Source organism: Lynx canadensis, chromosome B1, assembly GCF_007474595.2.
Source record: "Lynx canadensis isolate LIC74 chromosome B1, mLynCan4.pri.v2, whole genome shotgun sequence".
Taxonomy (NCBI): Eukaryota; Metazoa; Chordata; class Mammalia; order Carnivora; family Felidae; genus Lynx; species Lynx canadensis.
The window spans coordinates 203,557,459-203,580,625 of NC_044306.2; the positions used below are offsets into that span (position 1 = coordinate 203,557,459).

At 57.7% G+C, this 23,167-nt stretch overlaps 1 protein-coding gene across 4 annotated transcripts in view; it reads right to left on the reverse strand.

Annotated features, from left to right (window-relative positions):
- The window catches only part of RGS12 (regulator of G protein signaling 12), a 120,460-nt gene that overhangs the window by 42,005 nt on the left and 55,288 nt on the right, over window positions 1–23,167 (reverse strand). For all 4 annotated transcript variants that reach the window (XM_030314308.1, XM_030314310.1, XM_030314311.1 and 1 more), the window contains one exon: window positions 15,796–15,817. In XM_030314308.1, coding sequence (XP_030170168.1) covers window positions 15,796–15,817 — 22 coding nt within the window. The remainder of the gene's footprint in view (window positions 1–15,795; window positions 15,818–23,167) is intronic.

A 23,167-nucleotide genomic window follows, 5' to 3' on the forward strand; every position in this document is an offset into this window, starting at 1 on the left:
TGAAAGGTGCTCAATTCATTAGCCACCAGGGAGCCACAAGCGCAAACCAACCCCGATCCGGTGCCCGTATCCCCGTTCGAGGGCTGAAATAAACAACGTGAAGCGTGGCGGGGGGTGGGGGGGGAAACACCCAGAACCCCACACGTGCTGGTCAGCACACACGCCGTAAAGTCGTCTGGGGACACTGTGTGTCCTGCCTGGTACGCACCAGCACCGCGACCCAGCCTGCCACGACAGAAACGCTACCCCCCCGGGTGTCATCCGTGAGCCCTGCCCACGCAGGCGCGCCACAGCAGGGCCCCTGGCGGCAGCCAACAGTCAGAACCCGCTCGGGTACCACTGACGGTCCCGTGGGTGCGTGGACAGTGACGTGCTCGTAAGAGAGCGCCACGCGGTGAGGAGAGCGCACAGCTGTTGACACGCCCAACATGCACAAAACTCACGAACCTCAAGTTCAACGAAAGGAGCCGGGCGCTGGGGAGGGCGCAACGCGGGGATGCGTTGTGTTTAGGTTCAAAACAGGCAACGCTTCCCGAGGGGGTCAGCGGTGGGGCTAATGGTCCGCGCTGGGCACAGGGACTGAAAGGGGGCCCGAGGGGCCTCCGGGTGCTGGTAACACAGCGTGTTCACTTTGTGAAAAGTCCTCAGGCCACGACGCACCTGCGGCGTGTGGCTGATTCTCCAACGGGAAGTTCTCACGGCTTAAAGAACAGTTGCCACAGAAACACATCTGAAGCGTCTGAATGAAACGGAATCACGAAGCGGGAGAAGAGAAGGAAAAGCGGACTTTCCCAATTAGTACCATTTAATGCAAAATGTAACTTGGTATGATGAAACAAATGATTCTCATTAGGCTCTGTCATCGGCTTTCCTTTCTAGAGTCGTTATCTACATGTAATATATTCAAACTGGCCAAGACTGAGTTTTGGGACTTGTTGTTAGGGGGGAAAAAAACGGGGAACTCTCACAGGTGACTGTCCTGTGTTGTGTTCCAAGCGGATGTTATCAGACGGGGTGGGGGGGGGGGCAGTAACCGTGCATCTGTGCTTGGCGTGTCCCCAGCACCGGGGGACGGGACCGGCATACACGATCTGCTGGAGGGGACAGCGGTGTGCCCTGAAACAACACGGGTCTGAGGACGGGGAGGCCAAGCGTGAGCGAAGCTGGCAGAGAGGGCCGAGGGCACACCGGGCGCGGCACGGGACAGGGGCCCTGGTTCCTCGCCTTCCTCTTCCGGCCAAACCCAACCTGGGGCAGACCCTTTCCTCCCAAACGACGGCCCCTCTCCGCAGCGAATTCTTAAAGAGAAGTCACTGCTGCCTCCGTGGCCGGAGCCTGACTAACGTGAGCCAACTCGAAGGGAGGCCTGCGTAAAGCTGGGGAAACAGGACGTCGCGTCAGGACCGTCGGGTTCAGCTGCACTTAAAACATCCACGGGAGCCTGTCAGCACCAACGAACCGCGACAAGCGAGGGGCACACAGATTGGCTTCTAGCGCTAGGGACAGGCTGAGTGCCAACACACCTGAGCCGAAGCTACAGGACAACGCGTCACGGGCCTCCTGTCCACACGCTGCTCCGCGGGCAAGTGCGAGCGCGGCCGCCAGACCTCCGGTCAGAGGAAGGGCGCCTCCCGGGGCCTCTGGGGTCCCCTGCGCTAATTCCTGGAGACAACTGGGCGCTGTTGGCCACAAAGGATGTCCCCCAAACGGGCGGCAGAGCCGAGTTATAAGGAGTTAGGACGGCCGCAGGGGTCCCGCTGCGGTAGAGCCAGGGCACGGCTTCCTCATTCACGTCACCGGTTCACTCCGGTGCCGCTAAATTCTGCCAGAATGTGACACGCATGTGAAGCTAGCCAAAGCTTGCTGGATTCCAGAATTAGGTGCTCGCTCATTCACTGGCTGTTCCAAGTGCCCGAGACTGAGCCAGGTATTGGATACACCGGGGACAGGGCTGGGGTGATGACCGCCCGCCTGTTCTGGGTTGTGAGGGCAGCTGTTGCCCTACAGGTAATGGGAAATCACTGAAGTTCCTCGTGCAAGAAAGCGTCACGGTCTGAGTTCTGTTCAGAATTTGTAAGAGACCGTCTCCCATCATTATAGTGAAAAAATTCTGTCACAAGAATTCTATGTCTGGCCACGACGGAGTAACTGGGGCCAGGCTTCCCCTCTAGCCACGTATTACTAGAAAACTAGGCCAAATATGTCAACAACAGTCCTCAAAAAATTGGACCACAGGTACCATAAGACGGTGATTCCTGAAGGAAAAGAAATCAGTGAGGCGAGCCCCGGGGCTGTCCGGCGACCCACCAGGGGGCACCGCACAAAAGTACAGCCTGGGGCAGGGGGACCCGAGTGCACGATGGCTCTCTCAACGGAGCTGAAGAGAGCCCAGTGCTCAGAGCTGAGGAGACTAGACTCAGGGAAGCCCGGGGTGGCCGGGCCCTGCAGGGGCTGCGTCAGCCAGTCCGGGAAGGGCTGCAGAGAGCTCACAGGAGACCCTGGGGCCTGCTGCTGAGTTCTAGACCGTGTGGGTGCGGGGGGGACACCCCACGAGGCTAGACGACTCACAGGGCTGGGGGCTTTCCGAGTCCCAGCCAGTCCTTGTGAAATGCCTGCCCCTCGAAGGAGACCCCACCTGTGTTAGGCTTAGGTAGCGTGGCTCACAGAGCCCACCATAAAAGCCACGTTCGACTTGCCCCAAAGGAGCCTCAAAGGGATCAAACCAACCCACAAATAGCTTACCTGCCCACTGAACAAACTTCCATACTCTTCAAAGGAAGACAACAAAACCCAGCACACAGCTGAAAATCTCCAGACGAGCGAAGACGCAGAAAAATGTGACCCGTAACCAGGCAACAGAACAGACCTGGGAACGACAGTGATGGCGAGTCAGCAGCCAAGGACGTGAAGGCACGTAGCGATATTGCAAACACGCTCAAGGGTGTTAGGAAAGCAGCGAGGACAGAGATGACGGGCTGTAGGAGAGACAGGGCGCTGCTGAGGCAAAGACACAGCCTCTGAAGCGGGTGGGTCACAGGATGGCATTAACGTGTATTAGACGCCGTGGAAGAAAAGACCAGTGAACTTGAAGACAGAGCTAAAGAATCTACAAAGGGTGAAGCATAGGAGAGAAAAAGAAGGGCTGAAAACGCACATGTCTCCACGGCGGTAGGAAAAGCTCAAGGGGCCAATGTTCTTCTGATTCAAGTAGGAAATACCTGATCCTCACGAATCCCCAAAAGCAGGTACACAAACAAAGCCAACTCGAGAATTATCGTAGGTAAGTTGCTGAAAACCATTGATAAAGAGAAAATCTTAAAAGCTTTCTAAGTGGTATGCCCAGAACCATACACTTTATATTCTTACAGTTTATCTACCACGGGGATAAGGGTTTTTTTCCCAATTTGCACAAAAACTGCTCTACTAGGAGAGCCCCTAGGAAAAGGGCCCTCAGGGTCTACTTAAACTTTTTTTTTTAACGTTTATTATTTTTGAGAGACACAGAGAGACAGAGTGTGAGCAGGGGAGGGGCAGAGAGAGAGGGAGACACAGAATCGGAAGCAGGCTCCAGGCTCTGAGCTGTCAGCACAGAGCCCGACGCGGGGCTCGAACCCACAAATCGTGAGGTCGTGACCTGAGCCGAAGTTGGATGCTTAACTGACTGAGCGACCCGGGGGCCCCAAAAACTTTCCTCTACATTATTCTAGCCAAATTTCTGACCCAATCTATAAAATACTTTCTCTCAGCAACTTTATAAATATTCTGAGAGTGAACATACTAGAATTTTTAGACCATTTTGAAAGTCCTTTGGTAAAAGCCCTCCAGCATTTCAAACAATATTCTTCAGCAGACTCTTTATGAAAGTGCAGCACGCACAGAAAAATGCACAAATCGCAAGTGCGCAGTCAGATCTGCACGAGGGAATGCAGCCCCAGCTCCCAGATCCAGAGGCAGAACTTGAGTGGCCCAGAAGCGCTAACCATCCCCTGGCGGGAACAGAGGACTCACTGAAACGGTCCCTACGCTCCACTCTTTTCACACTACAGATTCCTAAGAGAGGCGTTTTCCACCAAGAATCGAAGCAATCCATTTCCTTGGCGTAGGAAGGACACACGCCTGCTTCCAGGGAGGGCCTCTCGGGGAGGACGAGGAATGGATGGGTTGGGGGGGGGGAGAGGGGGCCTCCCCTGTGATTTTCATGCTTGAGAAAAAAGGTCTAAAGCAAATATGCCCAAATGGTCACATGTATCACTTCCGGGAGGCAGGTATGTGCTCACTGGCTTTATTAACTTTGAACTTCTGTTCGCTGGGGAGAAAAAAAAAATCGCAACAGAAATAATTACTAATAAAAACGCTCTCCAAACATCTCGCAGAACTGAAGGCAACGAGCACACTGGAAGGCATCTTGGCAGAAAGCAAGTCCCCGCGCTTCCCCGAAACTAAAACCTACCGTCTGACTGGTGCTTACAAATACTTAGTACTTCATACCCTATAAATACACCATGTTATTCTGGGTATAATTTTTCAGTTCTAAAACAAACCATAAGGAATGTGATGTATTAAACCAAAATAAAGAGTTCTGGTTAAAACAGCCCCTCTCGCACAGCAAATTACAAACTAACATTTCAGCTCTTCTATTTAGCAAACAGTTCTGAAAAATGTGCAATTAGGCTGCACCGCCTTTCTGATGAGGAAAGTGGGAATTCACCAAAACCGGACAAAAACACACGGCATTACTCTGAAACCTTTTACGTCTTTCTCTTCCATAATTTCATAGACTACAGTTCCACTGGCCACAAACACTCAAGATTCCAGCACTCTCCGCTCGGAGGTTAGCCCCCAGTCACTCTATTGGCAGGGGTCACCTCCTGTCAGGGCTCGCAAGCAGCCTGACGCTCTGTGCCTGCACAGCGATCCCCCAGACGGCGGAGAAGGCATGACACAGACGGAGGGGACGTGCCCAGAGGGCGGCCCGGGACCCGTGCGGCTCCACGTGGCAGGAGCCCAGGGAGCACCAGTCGTGGGATCCTGACGCGTGTGGAGTGTCACAGAAGGCGCCGCTTCTTTCCAGGAACAAGCAGAAGCAACAGGGAGTCCTCTGTGAGTTGCAGGAAGAGGTCAAAGCAGAGGCTCTCCACATCCCAAGCACCCGAGACTAAGAGTCACTCCTGGAAACCAAGGTTCACCATGAATGTGAAGCCGGTGGAACTCAGAGCCTCGAGGAAGAGCCACAAGGAGAGCTGGAGGAAGGAGAGACCCCAGAGACGGGAAACGGGGGTGCTCCCTTGGGTCTGATCTAGGCCACACCCACCATCGTTCACTGGGTGTCCAGCCAGGATGAAGGAGGGGACAGAGCCTGGAAAGACACGGACAGCCCGGTGAGCTGTGATCAGCCCTCATCAGGTGTGTTCAAACTTTCAGGAGTGGGTGGGTCCCTTGCTGAGCCCTGGAGACAGAGTGGCCAGACCCAAGTCCCTCACCACCCGTCCAGAGGAGCAGGTGAGAAGGAGGATTGCAAAACTCATCTACAGCAACCTACTTTCACTTTCCTCTTTCATTTCCTAACTTTGTTCTATAGAACAAAGTTCTACTTAGAAACAAAACAAGCCTGCACAGGGCAGCTCCCCAGGGACGTATGGCACGTGGAACAGGCCCGCAGGCTCCCCTTTCCCCACCCCTCCAGGGACAGATTGAAAATCAGACACAAACTTCACAACAGCAACCAAAGGAGGACGCAGTCTCCTGCCGTGGGCTTCAAACAGGAGAAAGGAAAAAAAAAAAAGGAGGGGTAAAAAAGCCAAGGAAAGATTAAAAAAGAAAAAACCCAAACACTTGCGACAGGTTCTATGCCTGGCCCACCCCTGAGTGCCTAACAGTTGTCCTGGGAAAGGAGGTGACTCAACAAGGCCCCAAACATTCTCAGTAAGGCAGGATAATGGGGAACCTGGGGAAAGTCGAGCATAAACCGTTGGGGGTAGATTCCTCGCTGGCACCGAGGATCTTGCCTGGGCGGGGGGGGCGGGGCGCGGGTGGGATACAGAGCCTCAGTGCTGCAGCCTCTCTGGGCTTGAGAACGTCATTGCCAGAAAAGAGCGATCCAGGTCATGGGGGCCTGCTGACCTAAGTAGATGGGAAGATGAACTGACAGATGGGTAAATGGGTGGGTGGGTGGAAAAACCAATGGATGGATGATGGATGGCTGAGTGGATGGATGGATGGATGGAAAGACAGATGGATACCTGTGTGGGTGGGTAGATGGAAAGACACATGGATGGCTGAGTGGATGGATGGATGGATGGATGGATGGATGGATGGATGGATGGAAAGACAGATGGATACATGGGGGGATGGGTGGAAAAACCAATGGATGGATGATGGATGGCTGAGTGGATGGATGGATGGATGGATGGAAAGACACACGGATGGCTGAGTGGATGGATGGATGGATGGATGGATGGAAAGACAGATGGATACCTGTGTGGGTGGGTAGATGGAAAGACACATGGATGGCTGAGTGGATGGATGGATGGATGGATGGATGGATGGATGGATGGAAAGACAGATGGATACACGGGTGGGTGGGTGGGTGGATGGATGTGCCCATGGATGAGGGAAGACATATAACATGCAAGAGACAGAGACAAAGTTTGGTCCAGAAGGAAACACGACCTAAACAATGTTAAAACTCTTCCTGTTCTATGAGAGAACAGAGACAAAACACCACTGATAAAACAAATTGAGGACAAGATCAAGAAATACTATTATAAAATCAATAAAAAGTAAAAAAGAGAAAAGTTATGCCTGAAAATCAAATTAATGTCATAGGAAAAAAGACTTTTGCAACCAAATTGCCTTTTAAGTATGGTGAGAACAGACTGATTCTCAATGAAGCAGAAACGTGAGGAAAAGAGAGCCTGTGGGCTCAGGAACCTGCCAGTGAGACCCAGTAAAAGAGTGACACTGAGAAGGCTGGCAGAAGGGCTGAGGGTGGGCCTCCTCTCCCCCCCACCTCCACACGGGACCCTCACACCTCTCCCCCCTCCCCCCGGGACCCTCACTCCTCTCCTCGCCCCCCCTCCACACGGGACCCTCACTCCTCTCCCCCCCTCCCCCCAGGACCCTCACTCCTCTCCCCCCCACCCCGTCCACACGGGACCCTCACTCCTCCCCCGCCCCGTCCACACAGGACCCTCACTCCTCTCCCCCTCTCCACACGGGTACCCTCACTCCTCTCCGCCCCCCCCCCCCCCCCGTCCACACGGGACCCTCACTCCTCACCCCACCCCCCGTCCACACAGGACCCTCACTCCTCTCCCCCCCTCCACACGGGGACCCTCACTCCTCTCCCCCCCTCCACACGGGACCCTCACACCTCCCCCCCCTCCCCCCGGGACCCTCACTCCTCTCCCCCTCCACACGGGACCCTCACTCCTCTCCCCTTCCCCCCATCCACACGGGACCCTCACTCCTCTCCCCCCTCCCCCCGGGACCCTCACTCCTCTCCCCCCCTCGCCCCCGTCCACACGGGACCCTCACTCCTCTCCCCCCCTCCACACGGGACCCTCACTCCTCTCCCCTCACCATCCACACGGGACCCTCACTCCTTTCCCCTTCCCCATCCACACGGGACCCTCACTCCTCTCCCCTCACCATCCACACGGGACCCTCACTCCTCTCCCCTTCCCCATCCACACGGGACCCTCACTCCTCTCCCCCCCTCCACACGGGACCCTCACACCTCCCCCCCCCCCATCCACATGGGACCCTCACTCCTCTCCCCTCACCATCCACACGGGACCCTCACTCCTCTCCCCTCACCATCCACACGGGACCCTCACTCCTCTCCCCTTCCCCATCCACACGGGACCCTCTCTCCTCTCCCCTTCCCCCCATCCACACGGGACCCTCACTCCTCTCTCCCCTCCCACCGGGACCCTCACTCCTCTCCCCCCCTCCACACGGGACCCTCACTCCTCTCCCCACCCCCCGTCCACACGGGACCCTCACTCCTCTCCCCTCACCATCCACACGGGACCCTCACTCCTCTCCCCTCACCATCCACACGGGACCCTCACTCCTCTCCCCTTCCCCATCCACACGGGACCCTCTCTCCTCTCCCCTTCCCCCCATCCACACGGGACCCTCACTCCTCTCTCCCCTCCCACCGGGACCCTCACTCCTCTCCCCCCCTCCACACGGGACCCTCACTCCTCTCCCCACCCCCCGTCCACACGGGACCCTCACTCCTCTCCCCCCTCCCCCCGGGACCCTCACTCCTCTCCCCACCCCCCGTCCACACGGGACCCTCACTCCTCTCCCCCCTCCCCCCGGGACCCTCACTCCTCTCCCCACCCCCCATCCACACGGGACCCTCTCTCCTCTCCCCTTCCCCATCCACACGGGACCCTCACTCCTCTCCCCTCACCATCCACACGGGACCCTCACTCCTCTCCCCTTCCCCCTCCACACGGGATCCACACACAACCGCAGCTCACAGCCACGGGCCCCAATTATGATGTTACAGCTACGCATTCTGCCGGCGAAATGTACCCTGGGGCCAGGAACCCAGGACAGGTGGCAATAGAGGAGGAGGGAGGGAGCTGCTAGCCGCGCCTCCCACGGGGTCTGAGCCACCGGGCATCCTGAGCGCCCCCCCCCCCCCGGCCCCCCCCCGCCCCGCCCCGGTCCCCGGGAGAGCCCTGACCCGCCCTCGCGTCCTGGTGTGTCTGGCACCCTGTCCACCTGCCTCAGCGGCTGTCTGTAGGGACACCCGTGGTGACACTCGCCTGTTTCAGGCTTGCCGGGTTTGGGTTGATCTTTCAAAACCGTTTTCTCCTTTGCTTTTTTTTTAACGACTTAACGTATTTATGATACACATGCCTCATTTTACCCCAAAAGGTCGTTTTCCTCAAGGATGGAATATGTAAAAATAAAGCGGGTATTAAATGCCAGGGGCCGGGAGGAGAGACGTGGCGTCGGAGTCGGGTACGTCTGCTCCGTGCCGCGCGGCTGCCGTGATCCCACACGCGGTCCTCCGCCTTGGAGCCTCAGCTCTCCCAGCCTCTCGCCTAAACGGGTCGCCGTCCGTTTCCGGGGTCTGGCTTCCCCGGCGGAGCACCGCCTGCGGCTCACCGGTGTCGACGTGCGCAGCCGCAGGAGGCGTGATCTCAGGGCACGCGAGCGACTCACCTGTTCTGATGCACGTTTGCACCTGCCTAATGGGGCGGCCACCAAGACGGAAGCGAAACCGCGTGCACCGTGACAGGCACGGCTGACACACAGCGTGGCTCCCCGGGGACAGGCTCCTCGGCCCTCACCGTGCGCGGCTGCAGCCGGGCCGCCCCCTGGGCTCTTCCAGGCCCTGCGCCTCGCCCAGAAAATGCCAAGGCTGACGGTCTGATCCGCCCGGTGGTGGCCACGTGCTCACGAGCCCCTCCGCAGAAGACTCGCAGACCACGGCCGGTAAGGGAGTCACGGCCAAAAAATACACGCAACTCACGCGATTCAACAACAAAAGATCCAAACAACCGGAGAAAAAAGGACTTGCACAGACGCTTCTCCAAAGAGGAGCCGCCGACGGCCAACAGGCGCGTGAGAAGGTGCAGGACATCACTCATCATCAGGAAAACGCAAGTCAAAACGACGGTGAGGGATGACCTCACCCCCGTCGGAATGGCTATCCTCAAAAAGACCAGAAGCCACAGGGGTTGGCGAGGATGCGGAGAAAGGGGACCCTCTTGCGCTGCCGGGGGGAGCGCGAACCGGTGCGGCCACTGTGCAGAACAGGATGGAGGACCCTCCGGCAATGAACTCTAGAACCACCCCACCGCTGGGTACCTGTCCGAGGGACTGAAACCGGATGTCCGCGCCCCCACGTTCACTGAAGCGCTGCTCGCCGTGGTCAAGACACGCAAACAAACGTCCGTCCTCAGGCCAACTGCGCCCCTTCGAGGCAGGCGAAGAGACGAGGAAACGCTGGCGCATCCACGCGATGGAACGCCACCCGGCCCTCGAAAAAGAAGGACTTCTGCCTTTGAGACACACGGACGAGCCCAGAGGACATTACGCTGGGTGAGACGAGCCAGACACAGCCGCTGCGCGTTCTCCCTTGTGCGTGGATCTAAAATACAGCGGACGCCTGATGGGGCGCCGGGCCGGCTCAGTCGGCCAGGGGTCCGACTCCTGGTATCAGCTCAGGTTGTGAGTTCGAGCCTCACATCGGGCTCTGGGCTGACAGTGTGGAGCCTGCTTGAGATTCTCTCTCTCCCTTTCTCTCTGCCCCTCCCCAGCTTGCTAGCTCTCTAAGTAAATAAATAAACTTAAAAAAAATAATAACATACACATGATGCTTGAACAGCACGGGGGTTGGGATGCCCTAACCCTAACCCCAATCCCCACATAGTCGGAAATCCGAAAATCCGTGCGTAACTTCCGACTCCTCAAAAAATTAACTAGTGACAGCCTACTGTTGACGGGAAGTCTCACCGATGACATAAACAATTCATACACATTTCATACGTTGTATGTATGAGATGCGTATTCTCACAATAAAGTCAGCCACAGGAAAGAAACTTACTAAGAAAATCATAAGGAAGATACATTTACAGGACTGTACCGCATTTATTGAGAAAAAAAAACCTGTACCTAAGCAGGCCTGCGCGGTTCAAACCCACGCTGTCCAAGGCCCAGTGGAGTCCAATGCACAGACATAAAAGGCAGAATGGTGGTGGGCGAGGGGACACGGGAGACGTTGGCCAAGGTTGACAGGGTTTCACTTAAAAAATGAGTAAGTTCTGGGAATCTAAGGTACAGACGGTGACCACACATCACAGGCTCGTATCGTCCACCTGAGAGTTGCTGAGAGAGTCAAGCTTCCGGTCCTCGCCCCCGCCCCCCGCCTGCCAACACACAGAGGGAACCACGTGAGGTGATGGGCATGTTAATTATCTCGGTGGTAATGACCATTTCACCACATCGCACACCTTAAACACATACAATTTTTATCTGTCAACCATGCCTCGATAAAGCTGGGAAATATAAAAATGAGATAATTTTGGAAAGAAAACAAGAAGCCCCTGTGCAGTGTGGGTACTGGTAACAGGGACGTGCCAGAACGCACACAGGCCAGGCACCCAGTGTGGCCGAGGACGTGAGGCCTGAACAGGCAGCCCTCCTTCCAGACGGCACCCTTCCCGAGGCCCGAGGTCCCTGCCGTGTGTAACCCTAGTGACGGGCTAAAAATGGCACCTCCAGGGACGCCTGGGTGGCTCAGTCGGTTGAGGGTCCGAGTTCGGCTCAGGTCACGATCTCGCGGTTCGGGAGTTCGGGCCCCGCGTCGGGCTCTGTGCTGACGGCTCGGGGCCTGGAGCCCGCTTCGGACTCTGTGTCTCCCTCGCTCTCTGCCCCTCCCCCACTCGTGCTCTGTCTCTCTCTGCCTCTCAAAAATAAAGAAAAATAGTTAAAAAAAAATTATTATTTTTTTTTTCAATGTTTATTTATTTTTGGGACAGAGAGAGACAGAGCACGAACGGGCGAGGGGCAGAGAGAGAGGGAGACACAGAATCGGAAACAGGCTCCAGGCTCCGAGCCGTCAGCCCAGAGCCCGACGCGGGGCTCGAACTCACGGACCGCGAGATCGTGACCTGGCTGAAGTCGGACGCTTAACCGACTGCGCCACCCAGGCGCCCCCCAAAAAATTATTTTTTAATGGCACCTCTAACCGCACTCCACTCCGATTAGCTGCTAAATGGTCCTAACCTGCCGCACAGCCTCTTGGCCACCAGTTACAAAGGGACTAACCGGCTGGGGACATCTCCCCGTGTCCCCGCGACTGAGCTCCAAGGACTGAGGCAGGGCAGTTGGCAAAGCCAAGGTCCGTGTCCCAGGGCAACAAAGCCCACTCAGTGCCATAGGCTCGGGCCATGTGGGGCTCCTCAGCGGCCTGGTGGCAAGGAGCTCGGTGCGCGGCCTTCCCTGCCACTCAGGGGACACGCCCGCTACCTTCCTGCCGCCCTATGGCTTGTCTTGCTTGGTATGTGCTTGAACAGGGCAGACAGAAAAACAGGAGAGAGCAGGCTTAAAATGAAAGGCCATCTGCATTCAGAAAGCAAACAAGAATTAAAGATCACATGGCTTTCATCTGGTATTATTTCTGGTTTGAAAAAGGTTCCAGCTTCGATGTTAAAAGAATAACCAAAATTAGCAGAATTAACTGCTATTAGTTTATGGCATGGAGTTTACAAGTGACTTCAAAACTACGTGTCTTTGCGGGGGTGCCCGGGTTGCTCGGACGGTTAAGCGTCTCACTCTTGACTCCGGCTCAGGTCATGATCTCACGGTTCGTGGGATCGAGCCTGCATGGGATTCTCTCTCTCCCTCTTCCTCTCTGACCTTCCCCTGCTCGTGTTCTCTCTCTCTCAAAATAAATAAATAACCTTAAAAAAAAAAAGTGTGTCTTTGTCAGTAAGGGGTGACGGATGGCAGCTTCTGGACAAGGACAAAGGGGATGGCCCAGACCTGCCCCGTGTGGCCGGCGCCTGGGTAGGAGACGCCCACCAGCGCCAGGGAGGCCACAGCCTCAACCAGCCGTCTCTGCGTTCGCGTTCTATCGAACGGGGTTCTCCTGGCTTGTCTGCTTGTGTGACCGGAGGCTTTCGCCACGAAGGGAAAACTCTGAAAGCCACTGTTCCAACCCGGGCTCCGGCCCGCACCCGCGCGTCCTGTGAACGCCTTCCTTCAGACGCCCTCTGCGCCGCCCGCCGTGCGTGGCACCGGGCCCACAGCGTGGAGGCCGCACGGTGACACAGGGGAGTGACGGGCACGACGGCCCTCGTCAGCAGTGCCGGGCGGCAAGGAAGCCCAGGCTGGTCTCACGGGGAGGCCCAGGCCTCTCGGAGGCACTGCCACGGGACCCGGAGTGCGCTGGCATACAAGGGGTCTGAGGGACACGTGAGACCGGGGCGGGAGGACGGGGTCACCACCACCCCAGCTCTGAGCAGGCAGAGAGCGGGGCCAGTGAGGTGTCGGGAGGGGAGCAAACCTCTAAGGGACGGCAGTTTAGGCGAAGGGGGTGCGGCCGCAGCCGCCTGGGGCCGGGATGCAGGGCAGGGACGAGAAGGCGGCAGGGGACATGCCCCCAAGGGGTCTCTGGGACTCTGGGACCAGCACACTGGGAGAGGGGAGAAGTGGGAGGCTCGCGCGGGTGACGCAGCGAGTGAGCGAGCCCGCCGTGTGCCCGGGGTGGGGGCGCTCGCACGGCTCCCTCACACGCCGCGCCTCTCCACCGCGAAAGCACATCTAGGGAGGGCAGAACGCGGTCTGACCTTTTGAGGATGTAGGAGTCGGGTGGGCAGGGACTCCTGGCAAAGCTGCTTGGTACAGAGTGAAAAAGAGAGAGAGAGAAAGCAGGAGAGCGAGCTTCTGTGACAATAAAGCCGCAGGGCTCCGTGGCCCAGGATGGGAGGCCCACGTGCCCCGCTCGCGTCTACACTGGAGGCCCGCGCATTCCCACCGGCCCACGGCCACCACGTCTGCGCTTCTGCTGCTGGGCCGTGGGCCTCCTCTGTGAGCAAGTGTCTGAGTAACTTCCCAAGGGGGGGGGGGGTCATTACATTTTTAAGCCTCTCTTTAATGCTAGAATGTTCTTCCTTTCCTCGGGGCCAAATCTGCCCCCGGACTCACCCCAGGTCCTGGCGTGCCCTCCACGGAGGCTGGCCTCCTGCCCTGCCTTCACAGGGCGGTCTCTGGCTGCCGGCAGCAATGAGCCCCTCTCCTTCGGAGAAAGTGGGTAACACTCAAGTTGCCAAAAGTCGCACAACAGCATTGTCCAACTTCCTCCCGATAAAGCCACACGGCTAGATGGTGAGAGGTTGTAAGACACGGGGAGACACGGGGACACCGCGGGAGGCGGAAGGCAGCCGCGACTGCCGGTGCTTGCGAGTGAGTGACTCACCCGTCACCAGAGCCACGCGGGGTGTCCACGTGGACACCGTCCTAACCTGTGAACGGGGTGCTTTCCACACCGGCTCCCCAGTCCCTGCCCCCCTCCCGTGGAGACTGTGGGGCTGGAGCTCCTAGAACCAGCCCGCAAGTGCAATGAGAAACGTTTTCTTCTTACGCTCAGAAGAGAATCGAAGATGGAAAAGTGATAAAAGTATGAAAAACTGAATAAAACACACACAGGCTGTCGGTGCACTTCCTGAAATTCAGGGCGTGCTCAAGATGTAGTGGGCCCTTCCCCACCCACCTCTGCCGCAGAGGGCCTCGCGGGGCACAGGGGCCATCCCCAGAGACACTGGGGCCCGTAGGGCCCGGAGAGGGGGCCCCCACCTGCCACCACCACCAGGACACCGCTTCCTTAGCAAGGACACACTGGACCCCAAGTCAGGGGTTCCCCCCCCCCCCACACACGTGGGAGGCCTGGCTTCGTAAACACTGAGTGGACTTCAGGGCCCCCACACCCACTGCTCACGGGGGGAAAGTGTCCCAGCCTGATCAGGCCTCGTGTTTACGGTTAAACTGAACTTCTCACGTTGGTAAGTTTCCTGCAGAAATGAGCATCTTCCACCAGGAAGGATAAACTGAACAGCAGAAAGGGAATTTTATAAAAACCACTTTTATCCTGGATTCGGTTACCGGTCCTCTTTCTTTCCATTAAGGAAATGGTTCCCACTCCCAGCTGAAGACCGATCAAATGGCATGATTATCACTGTATGTGAAAAAGGGGACGTAATTCCTTTTATTAAAATAAATAAATCCCCAAACACAACCTTCAGGATCCATGGTCTCCACCTCAGGTATCAGCACGTTTGTAATTCAAGACGTGCTCCGCGTGTGCCCACGACCGGCGGTGGCTCCCGGCCCCCCCTGCCCTCCGCGCCAGCAGCCCCGTCCAGGGCCCCCCACCCCACCAAAGCCAGCAGTTGTGGGACAACAGAAGGCGTCGAGGAAACCACGCTTAGTTTCTCTCTCCCGGGCAAACCCGGGGTAACCTCGGGCCCCACGGCCGTCCGGTTCCTGCTGCTCGTGTGCGTCAGACCTACGGCCAGCAAACAGTGAGAACACAGGGCTGAGACCTTCTGACAAACTATCAATTCAACTCTCCAAAGACAGAAGAATAGATTCATTAACACATGTAAAACACACACACACATAGCTTGTGAGCATAAGGACTTTATGAGTATTACGAGCGACAGGGAACCACCACGGAGCAAAAATGATGAGGTTACAGCAGGGCAACTGCCAGTGGGAGGGGACATGCCCGGCCACCTCCTTTCTGGACGGAACCCGTGACAGAGCTCCCACACACTATTCAGAGGCGGGAAGAGGGCTCTCACCTCCTGTCCAGCCCGCAGGCCTCAACTCACCCACTAGGCTGTTCCTAAGAAGGGAACACATCGCACTTCAGTCTCACCCGAATTTCCAGAATTGCTCAAATTCGGCAAGAGCTTTGAAATCTTCACTTGCTGGTTAAAAAGACGGCGTGTTTTAACTTGTCAGCACAGGTGGGACGAGACGTGCTGCAGCCAACGCCCGGACGGCCGCAAGGGCTCCACCCGCTCAAGGTCAGGTTCCTAACATGTCTCTGCAATAAACGGCTTCCAGAACTCGTGTCTCGGTCACCAGGGAGCCATGGGAAGTTCCCCCAAGTCAGCCCTGACCAAAACCCTCCCCCAGAGGACGGGGAAAAGCAAGGAAAACATCCCTTCTGAGTGAATCAATGGCAAATACACTTTCACAATGTGAACAAACACTCGATAAAAATAATAAAAATATACATCAGAAATTGTGACTTACCACCATCAGATACAGTTGCAGACTGAAAGAAAAGAGAGAGAGACATGAGTTAATGAAGCCTCATGACCAAGTCGGGCAACAGCAGGCCTGTCGTCTGAGGAACAAGCCGCCAGGTCCTCCGGAGGGGCTCCCGGCTCCCGGTGTGGGCGTCCGAGGACGACCAGACACCTCAGTGAGTCAGGAGCTCTGCTCCCACTTCCTGGGTGAACCCCGCCCAAGCCGGGCAGGCCGGGGACACGGGGCTCTGCGGAAGTCATCATCCTTTTCATTCGAAAACAACAAATCCCGGCACGTCTGGCATCGTTAGTAACACGCTGGAGAAACCCGGTTTGGGAGCCCGTCGGTGTGCATCGCCCGCAAGCCACACCGGCCCGCGCCAGGCCGCTCTGGCCCCTCCACCTGCCGCGGGGACCGGGCCCCTCCCGGTGACGGTGACAGGTGCCCGGGTGACGGCACGGCAGGGGCCAGGAGGGCACCCGCAGGGGCTGAGAGCGGAGGAGAGGAGGGGGGCCGCTCAAAGGCACCGGGGAAAAGACCCGACGAGTCGGGCAAGGGCGGAACAGGCCGGTAGGAAGGCAGCAGGAGGCTGCGAGGGGGGGTCCCGGAAGGACAGGCGGTCGGATGAACAGAACGGGCCCGTCGGAGGAGGGCTCCTGGGAGATGCAGGCAGGCGGGGAAGGAGGGAGGCGGGAGGAGCAGCTGAGGAAGGACAGGATCCGGGCGCGCGCGCCCCGGAAGGGAAGCCGGAAGGAGCCGACGAGGGCGGGACTGAGGAGCCCGCGGAGACACCCTACAACCCTGTGGGACGTCCCGGTCACAGCAGGGGCCCAGCTCTGGAGAGCAGGTGCAGGCCAGGCCCGACGGCACTGGTGCTGGGCCTCCCCCGGCCTCCACCACGCGCGGGACCAAACCCCGCAGCTCGGGTTCCGCGGCAGGTTGAGGGCCGCACACGCACACGCTCCTCTCAGTAGCGGCCGCCGCCCTCCCTGGCTCAGTCCTGGGAGCCCAGCGAGGAGACAGACTTGCACTCGGGTCCTCTCTGCAGAGGCAGCCGAGACCTGAGCGCGGGGCTCGAGGAAGCTCTTGCCAAAGGCGCGGCTGACGGCCCATCCCCAGCGCCAGGCCCCCCGAGACCTCACCCCCCAACCTGCGTGCAAGATGGGGGACCCCCTCCCATTCTGAGCCCCTCACCTCGTGGGTCTCAGACCTGGAAGGCTCGAGGGCCCAGCTAAGGGGTGGATGGCCTTCTGCCCCAGAAAAAGGGCCTGTCCTCTGACAGCCCGGGGAAGCCACGTCCTGATGGTTTTGGAATAGGGGCTTCTCGCTGTTTCAAACCATCGCGGGTCCTGGGGCAGAAACGCCCCAGAACTGTATCCTGGCACCTTATCGGTACGTTTCCAATAGTAAAACCACACACCGCTGTGTGTCCGGTTTTTACACGTCCATCTTGCCAGACGGGCAGGTGAGCGCGGACTCTGGCAAACCCGCCTGGGCCATCAGCCCTCGCCCCCCAAGGGCGTGACCTTCCTCACACAAGCCCCCTTCCCAGGCCAACACACCGCGGAAAGCCGGCCTTCCGTACTCACAGTAAAGCACCAGCAACCGCGTCATAAAGTCAAATTATTCCCTTGAGATTATGAGAAGAAAACCCACAAGGCCACACATAACGTCGGAAACGCTATCGATAATAATACCAGAAAAACGAATCCTGAAACGTAAACCTCATAAATATGAAGGCCATGGCCGACTCCACGCTGTGCTCACAACGGAAAGTAAGTTCGGACGTTAGCAGATGGAGCAAATGCAGTACAGATCTCTACGCCCAGCCCCAAAATGAACTCGAGGCACGTCCCCGAAGCCAGAAGAGGTGGAAGAAGGTTGGACAAGAGAGGGGTGTCACGGAGCGTCGCAGGGCAGGGCGCACGGATCCAGGTAAAGCGCAACCAACATGCTTTTCACAGAAGTGTATTTTAGGGGCTCCTGGGGGCTCAGTCGGTCGGGCATCCGACTCTGGGTTTCGGCTCAGGTCACGATCTCAGGGTCGTACCCACGGCGTGAAGCCTGCTTGGGATTCTCTCTCTCCCTGTCTCTGCCCCTCCCCTGCTCCCAAAATAAATAAATGCACTTAAAAAATACATACTCTTTTTCCAGAATAATTTTAGATTTACAGAAAAATTGTGAAGACGGTATAGAAACAAACGTGCTTTCAACATACTGCTGTTCCATAAACGGCAAAGGAGCCACTAGGCGGGACCGAGGGGTGGGCCGGGCATCGAGTGCAGGGCGCAGGCCACACGCCCCGGGACTCCTGGGCAAAGATGGCCAGCTCCCAAACCGCCTGGGAGGAGAGCGGCCCAACTGAGGCCCACAGGAGTTCCAAAAAGTGAGCCTGCCCCAGTAAAAGCTCACAACTCAAGAATCCCCCCAAACCCAAGGGAAGAACCCATGAGGAGAAAGAGCTCCCCGAAACAACTAGCAGATCCTCAGACGCTGGGAGGCTCTGACACAGAACGTTGAATAAAGATGAAATCGTGAATCAAAGTGGTGACGGAGGAAAGAGGAAGTGAGGCGGCAGACGTGACAAGTAACCCTTGATGAGATGCTCACAATGAAACTGAACTGGTTGAAACGCGACGCTCGGTGCAGAGATTAGCAGTGGTAGGGCTGAAAAGAAAATCTGGGAATTGGAAGACAGCCCTGGAAAAGGTCACACTTGTGGCAGCTCAGAGGCCAGACCGGCCGGGAGGGTGCCACGGGGTGCCACGGGGATGCCTGCGGGTGCCAGCCTGGACACGGGCCAGCAAAGTCAGAAAGGAGCGCTGTCCTGCGGGTGCACACCCTCCATCCAGCCTGGAGAGCCACCCCCTCGGGCGCCCCTCACGCACGTCCTCCGGGAGAGGGGCTCGGGCGCTCCGTGCGTCACCCTTGTTCACCAGGCTCCAGGAGGGCTCAGCATCTCTGAGCCACGGCCTCAAACGTGTGTTTCCTTCCCTTTCCCCAGTTTGGGGAGCTGTGCCCAAAGAGTACTTTCCAAGTTTAAAATACTAAGGAAAGTTCTAGGCGTCTGGAAAGCCGGGGGCTAGTGGGCTCTGTGTGCTAAGGGTCCTCCCGGAGGGGCCTGTAAGGGCTCAGAGGTCACAGATGTCCCCCGCCCACCCCACATTTCGGAGAAACAGGTGACGACTTTTCCTGACCACATTATTTCATTTGTAAATAATGCACAATTACCATTAACCTAACTCTTCTGTTTACTGTCCAGTATTTATTCTACTCGTAAGCACACACCACCAGGGAGGGGCAGAGCTGGGCCATTACGTCAGCCGATCCCCGCTCGGCACCCCAAGTCCTCAGCCCCTGACGTGGACACGGGAGCGGGCTGAGCACGGATCAGGGGCCTTCGCTCCAACAGCGGGGAGAGCCGAAAGAGGTGAAGCGGCCTGCCCACGGCGACAGGTGCCGGCGGGGAGGAGTCTGGGAGGTGCCCTGTGGGGAGCACAGGGCACAGCACTCAGCGCTCCGCATTGTGGGAGGGGGTGGGGAGGCCTAGGCAGACAAGCTGCCAACAATGGGGCAGTGGGAAAGAAGGGGAGCCCCCAAATCATTTCTATTTGCCTCAGGACCATGACACGTCCGATTCTGACCACTGCTACCCTTTTAAAGCCTGGTGTGCATTTTTTTTTTTTTTTAGCACATCCTGGCCGCTGGAGGTGGGAGCAGTCCCAAATGGCAAAGCTTCAGAAACTCCCACAGAACATTCCCAGAGAGCAGCTCCCGCAAGGGGGAAGCCAGCTGCTCAGTGTGACTAAAAGTCAGGCTTTCCCGATTTGTCGGTGTACGGGGACCCCGGGCCACCGTAAACATTTTTATGAATTACAACTTAACATTCCTAATGTTTGTTCTGTACAATTTGTGTTAATAAGTTGATTTCATTTGCCCGCATTTTTGGGTTCTTCCCAAATTCCCATACCTACATGTGATCCTTACAAAAGAAGCAGAATCGTAAAACCAAGCTTCCAGGGAAGAAAGGTCCCGGTAAGTCAGCACTTTTCCGAGCTTCCAATTAAACATGTGCCGTAATCGTATAGCTCTAAAGAGTTCCAGCACATTCCTGCAAGACTGGAATTCAGTCTGTTTTAAAGAAACTTACGAAGTATTTGAGATACGTGGTTTAAGTTCAAACAATCTCCACTCCTCGGGTCAGTCTCGTAAGCCTGATAGTTCAGTAGAAATCACGTTCATTCCCAGCAGGGAATCTGTCTGGACCACACACATTCCATGGATATTTCATTTGGAATTAATGGTGTGACAGTTTTAGACCATTTACACGAAGCATACTGGATGATGAGTCTAGCCTTTACCGAGGTTGAGCCTGCAAGCATTAAACTGTATCATTTCCAAATCACTTTGATATATAGGAACCCACAATAACATCCGTTTTTCATGTTGAGCCACTGACAAAATTTCCCGTCTTAGACACAAAAAGTGTTAGACACCTGGTCGTACCTGAGTCCTAAAGAAGAGACCAGGGCTGCAAGTTGCCCAAAGGCACCAAATGTTCTGAATACAGAGAGAATGTAAATAACCCAAATGATGAAAACTCCGAGGAATTTAACAATTCTACTTGCATCTAATATATGTTTATGTGACTTTTTAAAAACCTGATCCTTTCCGTTTTAAGTGACCCCTCGCCGGGCCGAGTGCAGAGGAGAGCAGGCGCGTGTGGGGCCTGTTGGGCTCATGCCCTGACTCAGCTCCGCGGGCCCAGACGTCTTCACACCCAGCCACGACCCTCGGCGTTATCAGGTCAGGTCAGTGGCCACCAGCCACGGGTGTGGATGACGATGACGACGTAAGATGGACAGGAAAACGTGAAACCCAAGTGCTTCCTGGATCTATGCTGTGCGCGAGCCCGGCCTCAGAGTTGCACGTGTGCGCGCGCGGCTCCTGCCGTGTCTCCCTGACTCTGAGCCGCTGTGGGAAGCCCCCAGCCCCTGCTGTCCCCTCCCCTGGCCAGCCCACCTGCACCTTGTCAGGGAGGCCCTCCTCGCCAGGCCCCTGAGTGGGCCCGCACAGCCTCCACGTCGGCCCCTGCAGGCCGGCCCCCAGGTCCCTCGGTGGCGAGACGCCTGAGTGGCCTCCCACAGACCTCGCAGCGGCCTGGCGAGAGGGCCAGGCTCGGAGCGCATCCCCTCGCGAGGATTCCACGGCGTTCCATCCCAACCCCGCCCTCTCTGTGCTCACACACGTGAGCACACAAGCACACCCCCCCCCCCCCACACACACACACTACGGCTTTCCAGCAGGTTCCACCAAGAGACACCTGGGCAGAAGGCTCACAAAAGGGGGGGGGGGGGGGGGGCACAATTTCTAAGGTTCAAACTATCACGTTCACGGTAAAGAAGTTCTGTGACCTAGGAGACAGGGATGACACACGGCACAGGCACTCGGGTGACAAACAGGACAGCTGGACACAGTCATGGGCGAGGGCGAGGGCACAGCCATCACGGCACGGCACACCACACCACAGTTTGTGCAGCCCAACGGGAGAGGCGCTGCAGCAATGCGGGACCTTCAGTCGGCTCGGAGCTGAACCTGGGCCTCTCTCTCTAAAGTGTGCCTCAGAGCCGCGCATGTGCACGCACATCCCGTGTGCGGGTCCTGATATGCACGTGTGTTTGCGCGTGGGCACGTATGCACAGGTGTGTGCGTCCCAAAGACTTCTTTGGCCTCCAATAAAATCACAAGAGACCGAATGAGGCCAAACCCACAATGACAGCATCCTCCCAAGGACTCAAGAGTGAATATTCCTGTCAAGCGCTTGGTGAAGCCTGACATAGTTCCTTTTGCAAAAACCCTGACGAGCGAGCGGCACGCAGGCTCCACGCTCAGGCTAGGGGATTGATTCGGAGTGCACACCCGACCTCGCACAGAAACCCTCCGACCTTACTGCTGACTGAAGACTGCAAATCCCCCCTCGTGGCCGGCTGGTCCGGCTTAAGGGAGACAGGGTGGGAGGCGGCAGAGGGTCTGGGATGACGGCCACGACTCAGCAGCCCGACAGGACAGCACGGCCAGCGAAGCGGAGGGAAACTCGCCTCTCTGGAATGCTCTGTGGGGGTGGCAGCACTCAGTCTGGCTCTCAGACAGACACCGTCCCCGAGGAGCTCCTTCTGCGGGACCGGGACACGCAGGTACACGCTGGAGACCGGAATCCAAGCCCCACTCTCGGGCGAAGTCGAGGCCCAACCCCAGGGAAGCACTTTCTCATCAAGGCCGAGATGCCTCAGGGGGTTCCCAAACCTCCACCCAACGGAGCGGAGCGGAGCCTCAAGCTGGAGCCGTCCATGCGTCCTTCCATCCTCCCGGGCTGGCTCCATCGGCCCCGGCAGCCCCACCCTCAGGGTCAGGCAGGGCCTGGGGGGAGGGGGATCCCGCTGAGGTCGCCTGCACTCACTGAACGCCTCCTGCACACGCGGGTGCGTGTGACACGGCCGCACACCCAGAACGGGCAGCCCCGCCCCCAGGTGCTTATGCTGGGGGCTGGAGGTGAACCCAAGACGTCACGTCCCCGCTGCCCGGGCAAGCCAAGTGCTATGGGAGCGCGTGGCGTGGAGAAGGGCACGCGCGGTGTCCCCTCGGGCTGGAGACGGGCTGACGCAGGGCAGAGTGCGCACCTCCAGAGCTGCAGGCAAGAGAGCGAGGTGGGGGCGAGGAAGTAAGGACGCAGGGACACACTTGGAGGGCTGAGTCCTCGGGCTTTGGCGACACGGGGCTCGAGGGATGGCCAGAGCGAAGGGCAGGGGACACCGAGGGAGAAGCCCGACTGGAACACTACTCCCTACCCGCCTCCTGCACATCCAGAGGGAGCTGGGAGCAGCGGGGTCCCTGCTGCCGCGACAGGCTGGAGGACTGTCGCTCAGAGGCACCTGGGGAGAGAAGCCAGGGGGTGGGGCCCTGGGGAAACCGGGGCCCCCGGGAAAGCTCGTCAGGATGACCAGCACGACCGACGGGTGGTTCTGGGATGGAGGGTGCCAGGCGCCCCTCTCGGGATCAGGGAGAAAGGAGCCCGCGTGCCGGCGGCACCCCAGGACCGAGGGCGGCAGCAGCCAGGGCACACGGTCAGCAGGTCACCCAGCTGCCGGTTCAAGGCGACCGACGTCTTCACAGAAGGGAGGGGAGGACGTGCAGACAGAAGCTCGCGTCTCCCTCACACGTGCCGGGAGGTCTTCTCACACAGATGGCCAGAATCAGAGCCTCAGAAAGTGAGAGAAGACTGTGCAGCCACTGAGTGGGATACACGCAGACCGCCCCCACGCAGCTGCGGCCCCCCCTCCACCCGCCGTCAGGGTCCAAGGAGGTCTGGGGCGAGGCA